Raw genomic sequence first — 21378 nt, 5'->3', positions numbered from 1 at the left:
AAAGGAAAAAAATTACCTCCAATTCCTTAGCTTTTTATATTTTCTCAGATAAAATATAGTTTGTCCATTTATTTCAGAAAGGTCCCCGACTCCAAACGAAGCTTCCAAAATACCCTTGCAACAATTCATTACCAATGAAATGTGGAGTATGAAACCAAACACTCAGAAAGGCTATTTCAGTTATTTGGGTACCGAGTCGGGACTTATATGATACAAACACACAAAATATGTTTGATACATTGAAAAATATCAGGAACAATGTCACTACCTAAAAAATATGATAGTATTGGTCTAAAATAGAAGCATAAAATTATACTTAAACAAAAAAAAAAAATTTAATATGTTATTTATATGACACGATTGTAACAGGTTTACCAATCGTATTGAGTAAGTGTTTGAAATTTTGACACAATTAATAAAGATTGAATATATCAATTTAAATTTTTCATAATATAGACAAAACACGTCGCGTAAACAACAAGTCAATCTAAATTACCACTCATAATTTCTAAGTAACTACGGTACAAAATACCCTCACAACATAGATTTGACCAAGATAATGGAGGACTAGGCAACTATAATTACATACATCACGGAGTAATTCGGTTATTTCGCTACAGATTGATAAGGATGTATTCCATACAAATAGAATAATTATGCTCTTCCTTGATAAACTTTAAAACCATAGGAACCTCCGTGTCATTACCTCGTAAGTACATGACAAATTACAAAATGGCCCAGACAGTAATATCAAATTATAATGGAACACGGTGAAATACAGAACATACACATTGGGCCCATCAATGAAGCAGTGAAAAAGTGGGAGCCTCAAACTCCAATGGTGACTGATACGTACGCTGCAATCATCTGCATTATAATATAAGCAGCTTCTATCTCTGAACGCTCCCTCGTGATCATCTTTCCTTCCTTACAAAACGACAACAACCAAACCAAACGTTAACCTGCTTTGCTTTTCTTCGATCTTTTTTTTTTTTAATTTTTTAATGTTCTCTCGCAACAAAAAACCGTTGCCCGTAATTTCTAGTAGTACTTTTGTAGAAACGCTGCCCACCAAAAACCCATTACAAAACAACCTCCGTTCCTTCATTTGACCCGTTCAACAATAATTCAGCAGATGAAGTGTTTCCATTTCAGCAACGGGGAGAGAGAGAGGCGCGACGGCGGCGACGACGGCGGTGTCGTTTCGAGGACTTCGAAGGTATCATGGGCTCGTTCACTCAGTGTGGCGTCTAGTAGCGTTGACACCAGGCGTTCGGAGTTTGACTCTGACTCCCGGGACTGGTCTGACTCGCTGGCGTTTTACGAGTTGTTGTCTCAGCGGAGAGCTAATGATCTGAGAGTCTTTTCGTTTGCTGAGCTGAAATCTGCTACTAGAGGGTTCAGTAGAGCTTTGTTGATTGGTGAAGGAGGGTTTGGTTGTGTGTATAGAGGTGTTGTTAGGGTTTCTTCTGATGATCATCAAATCAGCGGTCATGATTCGAAATTGGATGTTGCTATTAAGCAGCTTAATCGTCAAGGTTTCCAGGCATGAACCCTTTTCAGCTCTTTGAAAAATTTGAACATTGTATTTTTATTTTTTTGTTTTTAGTCATGTGGGGCTGTTTAATTTGAACGAAAAATGAAAATAGAATTTTATTATTTCTGTCCAATTTCAGTTAATTGGTATTTGCCAGTTCTTTAAATGTTGGATCTTGCTTTTTTATGTTTCTACGGTTCATTTTATTTTTTTCGAAGAAAGCATTTTAGCCTTTCAAGCGTTAGGAATGGGACATAATTATTTCTCTCAATCACAGGTTAAACTTGTGTAGTTTTATGGGAAAAAATTTGATAAAATATCGATCCCTATTTATGTTGAATGTATAAGTTTCTGGAAAATAAGTATCAAGACTGAAGTGTAATTTTGGTGGTTTCGAGGTTTTGCTTATGGGGTTCTTCTGTTTTGCATTCTAGCATGCAGGGGCATAAGGAATGGATCAATGAGGTGAACTTTTTGGGTGTGGTCAAGCACCCGAATCTTGTCAAGTTAGTTGGATATTGTGCAGAAGATGATGAAAGAGGGATGCAAAGGCTATTGGTCTATGAGCTTATGCATAATAAAAGCTTGGAGGACCATCTATTGTCTCGAGTTCCTACGCCTCTTGCTTGGATAGCAAGGTTAAAAATTGCTCAAGATGCGGCCCGTGGTTTAGCATACTTGCATGAAGAAATGGATTTTCAGGCATGTTGTCCCTTTATGCCTCTAAGTCTTGCTTGTATTGAATGGAATCATCTCTGGAGTTAATCGACTGGGGTGCTTTCTGGTTCCAATGATTTTGATCTGCTTTACTATTTGTGCAGCTAATATTTCGGGATTTTAAAACATCAAACATTCTGCTAGATGAGGACTATAAAGCAAAGCTTTCAGACTTTGGACTGGCTAGGCAGGGGCCACCAGAAGGTCTTGGCCATGTTTCAACATCAGTAAGTTGTTTATCTTTTACAATGATATGGTGCACCTTGTTATGTGGTTGATTGTTAACTTGATAGATTTCATTGGGCAATTAAATTATCTGATGCAAGAGTTAACGATCATCCTAATAATTGACAATGTCATGTATGCTGATATTATGCTTAACACGTGGAATGGTTTACTCACCAATTACCTTTTTATGATTTAATAGGTTGTAGGCACAGTTGGTTATGCTGCTCCAGAGTATGTTCAGACTGGAAGGCTGACTGCTAAGAGTGATGTTTGGAGCTTTGGGGTTGTTCTTTATGAACTAATCACAGGAAGGCGAGCAGTTGAGAGAAATCTTCCTCGGAATGAGCAGAAGCTTTTGGAATGGGTGAGACCCTATGTGTCGGATTCTAAGAAATTCCACCTCATTATTGACCCACGACTTGAAGGAAATTACTGCATTAAATCCGCTCAAAAACTTGCCGCTCTAGCAAGCAAATGTTTAACGAAGCAGCCAAAGTCCCGTCCTAAAATGAGTGAGGTGGTAGACATACTAGGAAATATCATTAGTGAGATTTCATCTCAAGATGAAGTCACACTTCAACCTGTTGCTGAAATTGAAGATGTGAAGGAAGAACCAGAAGCAGAGGCTGTGGTCGAGTCTGCCAAACAAGGAAACAGTTATTTGAAGAAGGTTTTTGATATTCGAGATCTGGTCAACTTAAGAAATAAATCCATTGGCAAGTTAGATTGGAGAAATTGGACGCCTGGGTTGGTAAGAAGTTGGTGATTAGCTATACCAGCTCGTGCAGTTAACAGACCCGACGGCCTTCCACCCCCTTTGTAATAGGCATATAATTGGCGTTTCTACCTGCAGATTGGAAAAAATGAACATAGAGACGCACATTATCCCTTGAACAGTTGGAGTTTATTTGTTATGCTCCCCCAATTCTTTTTGTTAATCTAGTTGTAGATACAGGCTTCAAGAGAAAGCTGCATTTCTATGCATGCTGTTATCGAATACACTCACTTTCTAAGTTCACGTTTCTTCACTTATGTATGTAAATTTGCCCCACATGATGGCTGTCTATATACGATGTTGTATCCCTGCGGATTCTAGTGTCAATCCCTTGGCAGCTTAACACTACTTGGATAGTGTTACGCAAGGACACGGTTGTACCTCGTTATCATAATTGTCGAAGGGTAGATGTGCAAATCATCTGATTGCTAACATTTATGTATTATCTAAATTTAATGCTGGGGTGCGATATTGAAATTAGCCACTTGCATAAAAAAAGAGGGCAAAAAAAAAAAAAAACACCTTCATACATAGAGCGTACATACACCCATCTAGTTATCTAATAAAATCATGACATGTAATTTTCATGAGTGATTACAAAGAGATGAGATAGAACCATGATTCGAATAGGATGTAATTGGATGGTTGCTTTCAGCCTAACCATACTCAACAAGTTGCATCCCAATAACTGTGGACAAGTTGCTGCGGGGACCATGATGTTCCTATTCCGGGCTTGCCATGAACTGCATCGTGCCCCCACTTAATTGGATGCCTACTGTAGTACTGTTAAAATTGTGGACATTCAAGGTTTGGATAATGAGTTGTGCAAATAGGATTATCATCGATGAATCAAGCAATTCAAACAAACAATGCAGCCAATGACTTTGATTGAATGTGTCTTAGAGGCCTGCTCCTGCCTGACTCTACGTTTATGAGAAAATTTGACCTGGTCTGACAGAAAACTTGCTCAAATAACCAAAATCATCAGCCAATCAATTTGGAACGTTTTCTTGTTAACGTTTCAGTAATTTTACCTTCTCCCGGGGATTTCCAAAACGGCGGCTTATTCAATTCGGGTTGCCAGCATGTCTCATTAATATCGCTACTATCGGTGAACCATGAAAACAGACAACTAACTAATCATTAACTTCCTGGTTTGCTTATAACTCACCGGCTGACCGGCAACTGCAAGCACACTCGAGAAAGTCACCAATAAATTGTAATTAGTATTCATTACATAACAGAACGGTCCAAGATTTCGTCTTGTTCGATTGCAATTGCATGCTTGACTGGATGATGAAATGAAGGAAACGTATTGTCTCGTAGAGATGGGAACAGGAACAAAGGCTAAAATCCACCGAGACCAGAAAAACACTACAGCACTACTGGTGCTTGGACCCATTCCTTGATGAAGGTGGGTTACTCAAAGTGAAACCATTAACTAGTGGTGCCGACCCCGTCTGACATTGGGAAGAGCACAAAAAGTCTTCTTCCAACTTTTTTGGTAAAAAGTTCAATAGCTTCGTCACTAAAAGCATTACAAATTGGCATCCCACGTGTGCTCATCACTTGTTTTCCCACTCCAATCTGTTGGCATAACAAGGTTGGTGTTTAAATTCACTTCTCTGTCACTTTGGAATACGATAAATCTAAATCAGATCACTTTTCACATACACAGATTCAAGCCAAACATGCAAATCTCTTCAGCACTTTATTTTTCCTTCGTGAAAAAGAAAATTGTATTACAACAGAAAGTACATGCATTGCATTATTTAGCATCTGAAAGGCCCATAAAAAAAAAAAAATAATAGCTAAAAGATATAACAATCCAGGCTGGAAAAAAGAAAAAAGCTACAAAGATTCTACCTCTGAATCATACAGAGCACTTGCATTCGAATTTTTCTTGGAGCCGTTTCAAGTGTTACAAATATTATGATAAAATCACAAAAGAGACAATATTTGTGTCAATTCGTGTTTTACAGGCTGAACCGCATCATCATGTCGACAGAGGATTGATTTTTTAAATACGTTAGCCAACACATGAACTGTACAGTCACAGGCCAGAGAAAATTGTAGAGAAAACCGAATGCCTGAGTTTCTCGACTTGTTGCCAACCACTTGAATATGTTGAAAGAGAATAAAAAACTGTCTCCATAAAGTTTTCTGGTTCTTTTTCAAGCATACAGAGGCGAAGCAGAAGGCCGAGGGTAAGCAGTAACACTTCTGCTCCTGGCATCATCTGCACTGTGCCTACGAATCTTTGGCCTATTGTGTGTATTGCAGCGGATGTTTCCTGTTTCACTTGAATCCTGAAGCTGCTCCAATACTGTAACAACTTCAGCCATCATAGGCCTGAACTTGCCTTCAGTTGATAGACATCGCAATGCAAGAGTAGCTGCCTTGTAGGCTCCCTCCAATGTATACTGGCCTTCAAGTCGGTTGTCTATGATCCGAAAGATCTTACGTTTACTTGCCAGATAGGGTTTAGCCCACTCGACTAGATTGTGCTCTCCAGATGGCCGATTCTTGTCTACTGCTCTCCGGCCAGATAACATTTCTAGAAGAACAACTCCAAAACTATAGACATCGCTCTTAGCAGTTAGATGGCCTACAATCAGTGAAAATACTGGCCAATTATCACAAGAGCTTATTGGATAAACATATTAGGAACTGGGCCAGCACACAAAAGGTCTATAAAAGCTGATGAGAAGCCACTAAAAGAAGCTACATCAATTAAGTTAAAGAAACAAATGAACAGAATTAAGTACCTGTTGCAAGGTACTCTGGAGCTGCATATCCGTATGTTCCCATAACTCTGGTAGATACGTGGCTCTGATCACCTGTTGGTCCATCTTTGGCCAAACCAAAATCAGAAAGCTTTGCATTGTAGTTCTGTGTGATAATTTATTAGAAAATGGAAGTTAGAAAAGCTAATGAGAAAGAGAATAGACCCTAGATCTATCAAAATGGAAATAACTGTTGCAAGGATCTACTTGAGAAGTTCCATACAGTGTCAAGCAAGATGTTTGACGTCTTGAAATCCCGATATATAACTTTTGTTTCAGCACCATGAAGAAAGGCAACCCCCTTAGCAGCACCAAGAGCCACCTTCAAGCGAAGGTTCCAAGAAAGAGGCTGGAAATAAGAGCCCCCTGATACAACAACCAAGAGTGTTAACCACAAAACATTAATTGAAGACATTATTACAGTTCAAGGATGCCAGCAGCACACGGTTAGAAACTCACTCCTAAACAAATGATTCTCCAAGCTGCCTCGAGGCATGAACTCATACACCAAAAGTCTGTGGTCATCCTCCAAGCAGTATCCAATCAATTTCACAAGATTGGGATGGTAAAGCTGCCCCAGATAATTTACTTCTGCCTATACGATTAGAAAAGAAGGGGGAAAAAAGTGAAAATGTACACCGAAGTCAGCAAAGTATATTAAAGTAGTTCAAAAACACAGAATGTTTGCCTGATTCTGAAGAAATCCAGTTCAATCCTAGAATCAATTTTGGACATACTAAAAGCTGGCACTGGCTACTATCGCCAAAGACTTCAAGAAAATAAGTTCAACATGTTCTAAATTTAGAACACGAATAACACCAATTTGGCTCTGTGAATTTGCAGCTGAAGTAGAAATGAACTCACCAGCCACTCCTTGTGACCTTGGAAACCATCTTGGTTAAGCCTTTTCACAGCAATAACCATACCAGTCCCAGGCTTGGTAGCAGCGAATGAATGCTCATCAATCCACCCTTTAAAAACAGAACCAAAACCACCCTCTCCTAACACACTATCTGGACGAAAATTCCTGGTGGCCGTTTTGAGGTCAGAAAAACTGAAACTCTTCAAATTAGGGGATCGCAAGATCTCACCCTCGCTCCTAGGAGTAGGAGGAACAGATAATGATGAAACCTTACTACCCGTGCTGCTCATATCATTCCCATCTGAGCTAACATACTTTGAACTCACCCCTGCACACAAAAACGTATAATCTCTATTTAAATCATTCGTCACTGATTCATTACAGATTAAATTCTTCAAATCATGGATTACCAAATCCAATACACAATCGGCAAGTATTTACTGAATTCCGCATCAACCCTAACGAGAGTATTTATTTATTTTTCTTTGTTTTACTGCTTAATTCTAGTAAAAACACGTCTAAAATTCAACCTGGCTATTCACTATCCAAAGGCTTCAATAAGTGGCAAGATTTAGGCTACCAAATAGACTATATAACAATGGAACTGAGCCACATAAACTTATGAAACTCTTCATCGGGCTATCAACAAGCTACACCAACTGGTATGCAAACATATAAACAAACGAAAAATCTCCCATCAACCCAATTGCCCAAGCCACTAAAGTAGAATCCACACCCCAAAATTGTAACTGAACTTTGAAGAAACTAGAATAAAAGAGTTAAAAAGAAACATAAGGGAAGGGGTGAGGGTGTGGTTTATTGAGAAAAGAACTCTATTTGTATTCCAAATAGGCTGTAAACAGAAGCTAGAAGCTTATGATACCTGTGTTGAATGGGCTCTCAGCTTTGATTCGAGCACTCAAGCAAATCCCCATAAAACCAAATTCCAGAAAACCAAGAAGCCTTTTCTTAAACTTCCTCCCTACAGATCACAACAAGATTGAAGCTTCAAATGAGCTGTATATTTCAAGAGGGAGACAAAGCAGATCTAAGTGGGGAAGCAACAACTTATTTTTCTTTTTATATGTATGCAACAACAAGAGTTGGCCATTAAGGAACCTTCTTAGCTGCAACAAAATAGAAACACAAAAAGGAAATAAGTAAAACCCACCTCTCCCTCCGTTTTCTTTTATAGAATCCAGCCCTGAAGCTCGAGCTTTGCTTTGATTCAATTTGCAAGCAAAAACAAAAAGAGAAAGAGAAGGGGAAAGAGAGAGAGATGGAGGAAAGGGGAGCTGTTTGTTTGAAATTAGGAGGAGGTGAAGAGGAATTGCATTAATGGCGGGCTGGTCCCTCTTTAAAGCAACACATTAATATATTTCTTGTACACAGTGTCTCAACTTTGTTGCTTTCTTATAAAAAAATAATAATAATAAGTGAATAAATAAAATTTTCGCTCTCTCCGTCTCTGTAGTTAGTTACTGTACAGAGTCAACTCAGAGAAGATAAGCCTGCACACTATCGATTTACGACCGTTGGATTTCGCTTCTAGATTATCCGAGTTCCGATGCTTGGACTTAAAAGCGGCTTCGTTTCTTGTCTGTTTACTTGGCTTGGCTTTGTTGCCACTTGCCACCATACAATTCACTTCATTATTGTTGTCGGTTAATGAATAATGACCCCATTTTCAAAGAGTATATTTACGATACTTCACCCTAGTTTATATTTACCCTCTACTAGTTTTTTTTTTTTTTTCTTTTTCCGGTTTCATCTTCAAGTGTTTTTCTTGATGGTCTGTAACGACCATAATATATCATATAACTGATAGAATTATATGATATTATCAATGAAATCAGCAATATCTTAAAGGAATGTGGGACTGGGGCGTGACTGTAGAAGGGAATGGCTGCAATTAATTTGTAAAATACGTATAACGGGAGCTGCAACGTTGTGGCTCAAGATGATACCTCATCAGGATAATGTACGTACATTATGCACTAAAAGTCACAGCCAGCCAAGTTGATACTTTGAATTTTTAAAAAAAAAACAAAAAAATACTTTTATGCCGGCACATTTCTGCATGGACCCGTGCATGACACAACTCTTACGTATTTAATTGCTTATTTCACAATTACAATAATTATTCCATATCAACTTTACTTAACTGGAAAACTCTCTGTAATTAATAATGTGATAAGGAGATGATCAAATTGTAGTGCGACTCAACATTATGATTTGAGCTAATCTGAAAGATTGATTAAAGAGGGCAAACACACACACGTGACGGAAGCTAGTTGATGCCTGGTAAAGGTTTCGGTATACTTTAGTTACGTGATACCAAAAAAAAATGGCATTTTTTATTTAATTAATGTTTAGGATGAAATTAAAAAATTAAAAATACAACCAAATGGTTGTGGCTCAGTTGGCAGTGCAAGCTGAGTTTGTGGAAAGAGTTCTCGAGTTCGATCTCCACTAAACACACCATTTGGGAGGGGTAAAAAGCCTTAACTATGACTACACTCCGAATTCGAATTAATCAAGGCCCAATGCGGTCGTGGCACACCGGATGGTTTAAAACCAAAAAAAAAAAAAAAATACACATACACATGAATTATATATCTATTTATGTAAAGTATGTGATCACGAGAAATCACTCAATTCTTGGTTGTCTGTTAACCTTTTTTTTTTTTTTTTTTTTTTTGCGCCTCCATTCTCGTCTCTCTTCTCTTTAGCACTTGTATTAGAAGTCACAAGAACAACATGCCTAGCTAGCCATTTGCAGCTAAGTATTTATTTGACGAGACAAACTTTTTTCACTCAATTTGTCCCTGTAATTAATAGCCAACACCGCCCTCTTTTTTTTTTTTTTTTTTTTCCTCCAATGAGGATTGCCTATTCTTAATTAGTTTTCACCAAATTGACTCTCTTATACATGGGTTTCATTCAATCCAAAATTTTACTTTTGCATGCACAACGATGACGAATGAGCCTTGCTATGTATAGCTTACGTAATTGAATTTTGAATGTGTTGAGAGATCAATGAAGTGATAACATTTAGGTCCCTAATATTTTAAACAAAATAATGTTAATTTCAATATGTAGCAAGTAGGTCCCTAATTCCAATCAAAACAACTTAAGTACCTTTTTCGTGTTCATGTTTTTCTCATTAATTACGAGAAATACATGAGCGGGAAAGCATACTACTAACGTAACCATGTTAGTTGGTGAGTTCATCCAACTAAACTTTATGTCTCTATCATGTGAAGGGGAGAAATTTTTATTTCTCTAATTAAATTTGACGGATCTCATCAGAATCATCTCAAAAATGGAATGAGTATAGGTATGATTTTGTGATTGTTATTGTGAACAAGCAACCTAAGGATGGCTGCCTGCTACTCGTAAAAAAGACTACAATTATTTTGGCTGAGCCGCAGAGGTATCAGTTTTAAGGACCGATTTGACAGAAACGGGAGAGAACTATACTCTTTTCTTCAAAATATACAGAACCCAGGGACCCATATGTTAGTTAATACTCTAAAATTAAATGGTCCCTAGATGCGCCGGCCATGATAGAACCTAACCCGAACCTAATCAAAGATAAAATCAGAACCGCCCAAGGCGTAGACTTTTCCTGGCGTGAACATTCTTGTCCTAAACAAAAATAAATCCTGTGAAAGAAACCATTACACGTTATCTGTGATTATCCGGATTTGTTTTGACTTTTGAGCTTTCAACTGAGAAGTCAAAAGTCTCACAAAACTGGGCTCCACACATTGACATTAGTCGTAACATGCACGCTGGCAAGTGCCTTTGTGTACCACTTCTGTCCTCGAAAATTAAATTACCATTAAATTAAGTTAAAAAGGCTCATCACTAATCGGCTTGGTCTGATTAGACTGGCTTATGAGCCGTTGGCCAATTTCGATTAGGGTTTTGTAATTTTTGTTATTAATTTCTCTCAAAGGTTCGAGTGAACGAGGAAGGGGCACGAAGTCCCAATCAATTTTTAATTTTTTTGTCTTCTTTTAGGTTATAACGACCCTCGTTTTTACTATTGGAGTGAAATATATTCTACTCATGAAGTGAGAAGATAAATAAACTCTTATTATAAAGAGAATGAGGTCTCAATAATTATTGAGATTCGAACTCATGCACCCAAAGTCATTAGACGCATGAGTTGCCAATTGGTGCTCATGATTCAAACTTGAGTGCAAAGAAAATTATTTAAAAATCATTTGGATAAGCTATGGGAAGAAAAGGATTGTAATTAATTATTAGAATACATGGTTTTATTAATTAAAGGAGAAGAGTACCAATACGTGAGAAAAGCTTGACCCAAAAACGCCATGGTGCACATATTTAATACAATTTTTGACACACATACATATATTCATTTTGAAGTTGCCAATTATAATAAGGGGGGAGAAAAGTAATTCCCAACACATAATATGTGTGTATTATCTTTACCATTTTTTAAAAATGGATAATTAGATCCTTGTTATGACAAAAATAATTAGTCTTCTAAGTGATAGATGATGTTTATATGGACAAAACTATGATGCAGCTGTGGTACTATACCACAGTTGCACCCAACTATTGGATCTAGTTATAGTTATCACCCTGGTTGGATCCAATAGCTAAAAGTAACTGTAGTATGTTACCATAGTTATACCATAGCTGGACCATGTTTACATACATGCATATGTGTATTTTTTTTTATTAGGCGCATCTTTATTTTTATAAATTATGGATGTTAAAAAAATGTAGATTTTAATATTGCAACAAATATAAAAAAATCTAATGTATTGAATATATATATATATATATATATTAATAATATTTTCACTTAGTTGAGATATTAGAATAGCTACATATATATGCATCTTAAAAAGGAATAAGTTTGATGTTTTATATTAATTACAAGTTAATAATGTTTTTGGGGGCAGGGCTGGGGGGCAATTTTGTCGATTTAGTGAACGAAATTGACGGCCACTAAAGCCGTGATTCCGTACGTTTCCACACTGCATCGAGTTTTTTTTTTTAATAAATTAAGCAATTATACAATTTTTTTCCTTTTTTTTTTCTTTTCTAATGATTTAAGCTTAAGAAAGAATGGACTGTGCACGACTGTATGGATGTCAAACTAGAAGTACAAAACACAATCCTAGAATGATATTTCCCATGTGATCATTTGTTTCTCAGTGAACCCTTTCGAAAAAGAAGAAAAGGTTTCTCCAGGAATCCATTCATCTTTTTTATTATCCTTTTTTTCTAAACCATGTGCGTATTATGTGTAATCAACAAATTAGAGTGGCCATTAAAGAGATCTCTTCTCGCATTATGAATTTTCCAGGTCTAGATTTTAGAGGCTTTGAATATACAAACGAAAATTATATGTGAACTAAATGGGAAAAAAAAAAAATCATTCATCGTGAATCTAGATGGATATAGTCAAAAGGAGAATTGCACCACTGTCACTGAGTGCTTGTCAAAAGTTTGGTTGGTCTCAATAACTTAGTCGTTGCTAACTTTGATGGTGCTGAACTAATGTAAAAATAATGCAACTAAGCTTAGAAGTGCTATTTTTAATAGCATAGTTTAGTTTAATGTCGTAGTTAGTTAACCGCTTCGCCTAATTAATGCTCAGCAATTTCTCAACTCAGTGAATGCAACCCAAGATGTTGTGGCACGTCAATATCAACATTTTATAATACATTCATGGCTTTGAGAGCGTACGGATTTCAAGTACTTGGGTTGTTTTTTTATTTCTTTTTGGGCTCAATTTGTCAAAAAGATATAACGTGAAGCTCATCTTCTTGCTTCTTAGAGTCAAACTAATGATGCACAAAGACATTTATTGATGATGATGGACAGTTACATGCTTTTCCGAAACTTGTAATTTGATGCCGCAAACAGTTCGACGATATTAAAGAAAAGTCAATCTGAAATAATAATAATTATTATTATAAATTACTTTGACACACCTGTTCCTTTACAAGGAAGTTGAAAAAGTTTACGAGTGAGATAACGGAGTAAACAAATTGGAAGAAGAATTTCAACAGTTCTACGGATGGATCCCATTTCCCACCATCTCAATCAGCAACATAATGTATTATTATTCTTTACGTTATTATAAGGGAGAGTTGTTTTTTTTTTTTTTTTTGATTACATGAGACTATTGCTCAGATTACAACTCATATACATGAGACTATTACTGATATTTACAAATTAGATTATTACTGGGACCAACTGACATCAATACTAATGGAGCTCTGCCCAGATTTTAACCCTCACAAATATTCGAGGGATGTCTACTCCTCACTCATGGGTAAGGGAGAAGACTACCTTCACTCAAATTAATTGAGGAAGGAAATACCCCCACAATACTTTTGTGGGGGTTCGAACTGCTGCCCTCCAAGTTGGAGGGCAGCAGCCCTGGCCACTCGGGATAAGGGAGAGTTGTTATTGTATATGTTTACCTGGTTTTGCTGCAAGTAAGTTCGGGTCAGACAGATTTCTAAAACATGCAGAATCAAACCGCTGGCTTCCTTCATAAATTTTTTGAGCTAAACCATAGAGAAACCGATTGGTTCAAATATTTTTCACCAAAACACCCTCGTGACCTTTTGCTTTACACCCAGAAAAATAAGTGGCCCTACAGCTGAAGCTGCTTTGGAAACAAAAAGGAGAGTGGAATTTGAAAGCCTGGGTGATGGGCACGATCATGATGATTGATTTTTTTGTGTGCAAAAAAAAGTCGATTAAAAAAAGGCTGAAATTTTCAAAAAAGTTACAAAAAGAGGAATCTTTCAAGGTGGCGTTTGGGTGGTGCCAGCCACAGCTCGAACAAAGTTGGTTCGACCATTTTCATTTACAGCCTGTTTACTTACATACAACTGCTGTGCCTCAGCTTAATTCCGAAAGCATCCCGTTCACTAAACAACACTTGTGTTCCAACCAAACTCTTAAACTTGCAAGAAGGGAAAAGCAACCATTTATTAAATCCACAATGATAAGTTTCAAATCCCCACTGAAATAGGAAAGAGATTCTTAACAATTCTGAAAATTTAACTTATTATACTCGAAAGGCGTTGGTAACACTTAACAGACCACAAAAATTACAACGCTAGTTTCCAGAAAGCATAACAGAGAAAACTGCAGGCATCAGCAAGCCGAGTAGCTTGGTCTTAACTTCAATTCTTCTTCACTGTGGCAGACTTGATAATATCGATGAACTCCGGCTAATTCAAATATTGCAAAAAAGTCAGTCAGCCAAGTCAAAAGACAATAACTTCTTTTTGGCTTTTGGTAGCAAAAATAAAACACACCTTTAGAGAAGCTCCACCAACCAAAAATCCATCTACATCAGGTTGTGCTGCCAATTCTTTGCAATTTGCTCCATTTACAGAACCTATTTAGGAGATGGAAAAAGAAAAGTGAATCGTGAATCTGTTAGAACATATAAATGAAGAATATAAAAAGAGGCAATCTGCTTCACAGCATTATTATTCATTACCCCTCAAATTAATTAAGCTGAATACAATATCAGTGGCATAGAATTCCGCTCTTGGATTCAGTTTCAACAGTGTGCTTTGTATCCTTAAGCAACTTCCATTTTTCTAAATATTTGGAACTGTTTAAGAATCATTCTAACTAAAAGTATTGTCGCAAAAGGAAAAATATTAAGCACACAACAGAAAGAAAGAATCCTTCTCTCCTCAGAACCATATACATAAGAATACATCTCCTTGATATCGAATAGAAAAAGCCAAAGTAAGTTCAGAAAATAGCTTGGAGTAATAATATTGCATGTTTAGTTGTAAGGTGCAGTTTACTACTTTGTCTGAACAAGAAAAAGGTCAAAGGAAGACCAGCCATAAGCTTCCATGAGCCCATGCTTTGGCTCCGTATGTATTAGTAACGACTACAACATACACAAAATTAATTTTAAACAGTGGTCACAATTAATAGCTAACTAAGCAGTGAAGAGATACCTCCGTAGATGATTCTAGTTGATGCTGCAACTTCAGCACTGACATTGTCTTTAAGCCATTTCCTCAGTTCAGCATGGACCTGTCGCATATATTTAAAACATGGTGTGAGAAAAATAATTACAAAAAAATTGACAGAATGTCATCTTCACAAGCAAAACAGAAAGCAATTATGTCTACAAGTTTTATAGGCAAAGAGAGATAAATCAACAACTGAAATAGACTGAAAACGTCTATTTACTTGCACTCAATTTGTAAACACAAAGTAGAAAAAGGTTTTTTTGCATTTCCCCATCTGAAAAGGTCATGACACGAGCATAATTATCTGTGGGTTTGTGCGAGTGTTCAGGAAGATGTACAAAAGAGAGCATCCACAAGCACGGAAGTCTGAAGATGGATTGAGAAACAAATATAATTCTTTGCTACATGTATGAATCTATAAGGTGAAAAAATGATGACAACCATCTGAAATAGCTCTACTTTATTATTACTTGTTTCAAATTACCACGGCTATAGACAAATTCTGAAGTGCCCTGCCTACGGTAAAATACACATGGTGAAAACATGTGGAAATATGCTGACAACAACACTAAACAAGTTCATAATCAATTCATTGGAAAATGGGAAAAAAAAACTCATAATCAATCCAACATAATTTATGTTGATAGCAAGCCAATAAGGATAGTCATATCATTCTTATGAGCACGAAGATCATTGCCATTGAAACATCAAATTAAATAAGACATAAACCCGAACTTACTTCCTGAGCCTGAGCAGGGGTTGCAACCTTCCCGGTACCAATGGCCCAAACTGGCTCATAAGCCAACACAACATTGTCCCAGTTGGATATTTTTTCTGCAGCAGAACAAAAAAATTAATTGTTCATGCAGTGTAGAATCTAATATTACAAAATATACAGTCTTTCATAGACCATAGACAATCATCCCATAAGAAAAGCAAACTACAGAACCTCGTGTACCTAAGATCATAAAAGTGAGAAATTATTTTTTTCAAATGGAAGTACCTGCGATTGCTTTTGTTTGTTCAGCCACAACAGCCACTGTAGATCCTGATTCTCGCTGTTCCAGAGTCTCTCCAACACAAGCAATGACTTTCAAGCCTCGAGAAAGTGCATAAGCAACTTTATCTCCAACAAACTGCACACACCAGTATAGGAATAATAGATTGTAAATATTGTAACTAATCCTATACAGATTGTAAATATTGTAACTAACAGAGGTACATAAACAAAAGACAGACTGGGCACTATGTCATAATGCGTTGACAAGAAAAAAAAGTTAAAAAGCAATGGCGGTAAAACAAGCTTACATCATTTGACTCATTCAAAAGAGCTCTTCTTTCAGAATGACCAAGAATGACCCAAGGAATGCTCAAGTTGACAAGCATCTCAGCACTGTAAACAAAACCAAAGAAAAAGGAGAAGAGATATCAACTTCATACTGATCGCATAAATCGATCTAAATTGCATAATACACCACCTTATTACCAGCATAAAATCAAAATCTAGTTAAAAGAAAGTAAAGCAAACAGTTTAGATAAACTAAATTTCCTGTAGTGACTTAGATCATAGAGATCAATATAAAAGAGGACAGTGCACACACAAACATATGCATATAGATCTTGCAATTCATTGAAGTGGACGACCATCTTAATTGTGATCGAAGCAAACATAAAAAAGAATATCAACAATTAATATAAAAGAGAAGATAAAATGCTCAGTTTGGCAAGTTTGGTAAGTAATAAAGGCATATTTTACTAAAGCAATGCATGCATAGGACTATTTTAATATAGAGATGGTACGCAAATCAGACCTAACTTCCCCGGTAAAAGCACCACCTTTGCGAACCCAGCAATTTTGAGCGGCAACATGGAAATCAGACCGCAACAGACTCTTGACCAAAGGAAGAAACACAAACGGAGGGCTTACAACAACCTCTGCAAGCCAAAATAAATTGACAGCACATCAAAAATTAGAACTGAAAATACGAATCACATTAAAAGAGCACACAACATCTACATCAAGCATCATTTATCAAGCTTTCTTTGCTTTCCAATTTTTCATTTTCAAAAGTGACTTCAGTAAACAAACTTATTAGTTTTTAAACTGACAAAGGGATTGCTATAAAACTAACTACTAAGTCTCTGAAAGAAAGGGATTTACTTTTCAAACAATGAATTTTCTATTTTACCTGAAAAAAAAATTATACTTTTAAATTAACGAAAATGATTGCTTCAATGATGAATTAAAGAACCCAAGAAGATAAAGTTCACAAAGACTTACCCACAACATCCTCAGAAGGAACTTCAGCTTCATTCAATGTAGAAACAATCTTCTTCACTTCCTCAGATGTCCCATTCTGCCACACACCAATATATATATATGTATATTAAAAAAAAATTGATTTTGATCATAACCCATGTTATATAATCAATAATCATGTTGATTCATTATAAAACAGCAACAACTACCGAGATCTACTTATACAAGTAACTGCACGGTAAGTCCTGAGTGCGAACAAGATCAATTTATTAATTTTTTTTTCAATGAAAAGATAAAAGAAAAAAATTAGTGTGAAGGAGAGACTCACGCATTTCCAGTTGCCGCCGACGAAGAATTTGCGGGCCATGACGACGATTGAATTTTGTTTGGTTTGGCGATGAAAGCGAGACGAAAATACGAGAAATCAACACCCTGTTTGTGATCCGAACCTCGAGTTTAGTGGCTCTTTTATAATGCAAATGGTCATTTTAAACTGGTGAACCCGAGGCCTTTTTCACTTTCGGAGACCGCATAATCGCGTAACATACATTGGCTGTTTGATCAGAATCTAACGGTCGTAAAATTATAAAATAATAAATTATATTATTTTTATAATTATTAAATTTTTATTTAATAATTATTAAATAATCATGTATAGTATATGATTATGTAACATAATAAAAATTTTTATTATTTTTATTATTTTTTAAAAAATGTATTTTTATATCTTTAATTTTAATTAGGGAATAAACAAAATATATATTTTGGTCATCTATTTTGTTTGGGTGGTTAAAGTGCCACCATCTACACATGCACATGTCTGATCAAGAGCGCAATCTCCTCATGGTTAAGGGGATGTACGAGTAGACGTAGTTCTCAGCTGCTCGCGGATGTGAGGATTAACAGAAAATTACGAGGAGATACCAAAACCCTCTCCAGAGCGTGACCAAAAGTCGACCAGAGAGTTGTTTTAGAAAAATCAGGCATGATGCCCGCACCCAGACGGTTATTGCATCAACCTCCAACTGTCCCAAGACAAACACATTTGACCATTTCTTAATTTGCACAATCAACTAACCCGCTAAGGCCCACGAATCAATGATGATATTGCACGTTTCGCTGCACGTTTAACTGCCTATGAAGTCTCTGAAAATTGCAGATGGAGGTAAGAGACAAGAGACTAAAGGGAAACTCTGACATTTTGAATCTAGAAGTCATTCCCTTGCATATTTTGAATATTTTTATTCCATAAATTAATTACTGAGTCACATTGAAAAGTGAATCAAGTTTTTTCAAAAAAACCTGAAAACTGACTTAGGCATCGGAGGTTTTCACCAGAAAAACCACCGCCCCTCCGACTCTTTTTGTGATTGCAGGTGTGAGGAGTATAAAGGTAACAAGGTCGTTAAGTTCTACTCGTTGGAGTGACGGCAAGTAGCTCTATTCCTTATTAAAAGTAAATTTAGGTGTTGGTAAGACAACTTGGTCGTCTTTATACATACGACCAGATTTCTGCATCAACATATTTTATTTATTTATTTTGGCAAAGTTTATGACTCTATGGAAATAACATAAAATTATGGTTGTTTTTTCAAAAGGTATAACTTAAAACTTTTCTTTTTACTAAAATTTTGATATCTAAAAACTCAATGTCAATAAGACATTGTGGCAAACAAACGCAATAATTGATAATTTTAGTTAAGGTTATTATTGTCCAAGAATAAAAATAAGAATAGTTTAATTTATGCTGTCATTTCTACATATTGATTAAATATTTTGCCATTTCTATAAAATTTCCCTTTAAAAGTATGAATAACAAAAAATACAAAAAAAAATTAGAGAAAAATACCTTCACAAAAATGAGAAAATATTATAAGAAGGGCTTGGGTTGTTCAAATTTTGAGCATCCCCAGTCCAACCAGTCAAAACTTACAAAACCACTTGTTGATCATTATTAATTATTTTCTTCTACAAAGTCACTTTTATATTATTTACAAGTTTAATTTACATGTAAGTTTCATAATCCCTTATATTTTCTATTTACTACAGCAGTGTTGAAGGAAAATTTGTACTTCATCATGTATCAAAGGCATACTCACAATTAATTATGAGCTCCGAAAATTTTGAAAGCGACGAAAACCTAGGGCTAGGGTTTGAGAACCCTAACCCGCCACCACTGCAAGAGGACATGACGACTAAGAAGGCCCGGTTTCGGGCTGAGGGAATTGATGCTGATAATCCTCAGAAACCCTCTTGGAGAGATAAGGCTATGGAGGCAGTCACGGTGATGGCAGGTCAGACAAGAAGTGAAGAAGAAGATTGGAATATTGAAGATGAAGATGTGGTTGAGAGAATAGAGGAAGGGATTCCTGCGATATACTTCTCCAACATGGTGCAAGAGAAACTGCAGCAGCCATGGCGTTACTCTATCATAGTCAAATTATTGGGAAGACAGATAGGCTATCGGGTTTTATGCAATAGATTGGAGATCCTATGGCGGTCGATGGTAGCTGGTTTTTCCATCATTGATCTAGAAAATAATTATTTTTTAGTCAAGTTTCAAACTGCAGTTGATGCAGAACGTGCCCTAACTGAAGGACCATGGACTGTTATGGGTAGAAACCTTTTTGTTCAACCTTGGACGCCGAATTTTGATTGCTTCTCTAATGAACTCACATCGACTGTGGTGTGGGTGCGATTGCCCGGCATGGCAATCCAATACTATGACAAACGCAGCATGCGAAGACTTGGCAATAAAATTGGAGACGTTATTAAGATTGACTATAATACAGAAGAGAGGGAAATTTGCAAGGCTAGCAGTAAGGATTTCACTTGTGAAACCGTTAGTCTCGCAAATTAAGGTAAATGGGCAAATCCAACTGGTGGAGTATGAGGGGCTGCCCATGATATGTTTCTCTTGTGGAAAATATGGACATTTTACGGAGGATTGTGGGGAGAAGAATATGATGGGGACTGGTATAGTTAAGTCAGTGGCAAATAACGCACCAGTGGTAGCCAACGAGAAGAATATTAGAGCAGCTGAAACGGGAGGAAACAAGTTTGGCCCTTGGATGGTTGTATCGCGCAAAGGCAAAACAGGAAATTATGCTAGCAAGAATTTTTCACATGGCACCGTCGAGGAGCAGCCGAATGGGCAGCCAAGTAACTCTCGTTTTGCTGTGCTTGCATCGCAAGATCCAGGGGACAATGAACATGAACATGTGGCTACTGACACTCAGGGAAAAGAGACCAGCCATGCAGACCCAAAACAGCCACGTAAAAATTATGTCTTGCAACCTCATGCATCTGAATTCAAACATAGACACTCCACAAGATTTCCATCAAAGTTTATAGACAAGGGAAAGCCTCCTATTGCAGCCAAAGACACCAGAAACAGTAAGATAGCCATGCATCCCAAAACCAATACACAAAACCATGTGGCGAATCCTAACGTGGCTACAACGTAGCCATGCCACTCGATACCCAACCCAGCCCCATGATGATTCCTCATCATGCACCTACAACCCTTGACCCTCTCATGCATACGACAATTAGCTTCCATAACCCAAATAATAAACTTATAGATACACATGAGCTGGATGGTGACACAATACAAATGAGCCGGGAGATTAAGGGTCGTTCTTTACCTTTTTTGGGAGACCCTCCAGATTTACATGGTGGTGATACGGATCTTGAAATTGAGGCTGATCCGAATTATGTGAAGGATGAGGATGATGCAAAGACAACAGCTGGTGAGGATTCCTTTGTGGAGGATACGCAGATGAATACGGAGGATATGATCCATGGATCCAGCCAGTAAGAAAGCTCTACCTTTTTGGTTTTTATTTATGGTTATGTCGATTTCAGTTATGTTTTGGAACGTTCAAGGGGCGGGAGCCTCAGACTTTCAACTTTCTTTTGCTACAATTATTCAATGCTATAATCCGTCTATGGTGGTGATTTTTGAACCAAGAATTAGTGGTAAAAAAGCTGACAATTTCATTCGGGGCTGTGGCTTTGGGAGATCCCACAGGATAGAGACGGTGGGTTTTTCTGGAGGCATTTGGATTTTATGGAAGGATTTTATCACAGTAGAGGTAGCCTTAAACCATAGGCAATTTGTCCACTTCAAAATTGTTTCTAGCAATGGATTGGAGAGTTGGGTTACTGCCGTGTATGCTAGCCCTATTCCAACAGTCCG

The 21378-nt window shown here is 36.9% G+C and overlaps 3 protein-coding genes across 4 annotated transcripts; 1 reads left to right on the top strand and 2 right to left on the bottom strand.

Annotated features, from left to right (window-relative positions):
- The first annotated feature begins 804 nt into the window (after positions 1-804).
- Positions 805-3495, top strand: LOC18035531 (serine/threonine-protein kinase PCRK1). Of its 2 annotated transcripts, none has more exons than XM_006424776.2 (4): positions 805-1546; positions 1979-2239; positions 2359-2481; positions 2682-3495. In XM_006424776.2, the coding sequence occupies exons 1-4, from the start codon at positions 1136-1138 to the stop codon at positions 3246-3248; spliced, it is 1362 nt and encodes a 453-aa protein (XP_006424839.1). In that variant the 5' UTR covers positions 805-1135; the 3' UTR covers positions 3249-3495. The 2 variants fall into 2 exon arrangements, with proteins under 2 accessions (XP_006424839.1, XP_006424838.1); XM_006424775.2 differs by having other exon boundaries at positions 1972-2239.
- A 1609-nt stretch (positions 3496-5104) lies between these two features.
- LOC18035568 (probable serine/threonine-protein kinase PBL9) lies at positions 5105-8304 on the bottom strand. The gene is made up of 7 exons (XM_006424773.2): positions 8077-8304; positions 7789-7887; positions 6908-7233; positions 6503-6638; positions 6267-6409; positions 6026-6149; positions 5105-5865 (listed from the first exon to the last, which is right to left on the bottom strand). The coding sequence occupies exons 2-7, from the start codon at positions 7838-7840 to the stop codon at positions 5432-5434; spliced, it is 1215 nt and encodes a 404-aa protein (XP_006424836.1). The 5' UTR covers positions 7841-7887; positions 8077-8304; the 3' UTR covers positions 5105-5431.
- Positions 8305-13881: 5577 nt separating this feature from the next.
- LOC18033924 (triosephosphate isomerase, cytosolic) lies at positions 13882-17691 on the bottom strand. The gene is made up of 9 exons (XM_006424772.2): positions 17506-17691; positions 17199-17274; positions 16729-16852; positions 16226-16310; positions 15921-16053; positions 15657-15751; positions 14900-14978; positions 14234-14316; positions 13882-14146 (listed from the first exon to the last, which is right to left on the bottom strand). The coding sequence occupies exons 1-9, from the start codon at positions 17542-17544 to the stop codon at positions 14099-14101; spliced, it is 762 nt and encodes a 253-aa protein (XP_006424835.1). The 5' UTR covers positions 17545-17691; the 3' UTR covers positions 13882-14098.
- Between the last annotated feature and the right edge of the window lie 3687 nt (positions 17692-21378).

Source organism: Citrus clementina, unplaced genomic scaffold, assembly GCF_000493195.1.
Source record: "Citrus clementina cultivar Clemenules unplaced genomic scaffold, Citrus_clementina_v1.0 scaffold_8, whole genome shotgun sequence".
Lineage (NCBI taxonomy): Eukaryota > Viridiplantae > Streptophyta > Magnoliopsida > Sapindales > Rutaceae > Citrus > Citrus x clementina.
The sequence above is the reverse complement of the archived record's forward strand: the minus strand, read 5'-3'. Positions and strand labels throughout refer to the sequence as shown.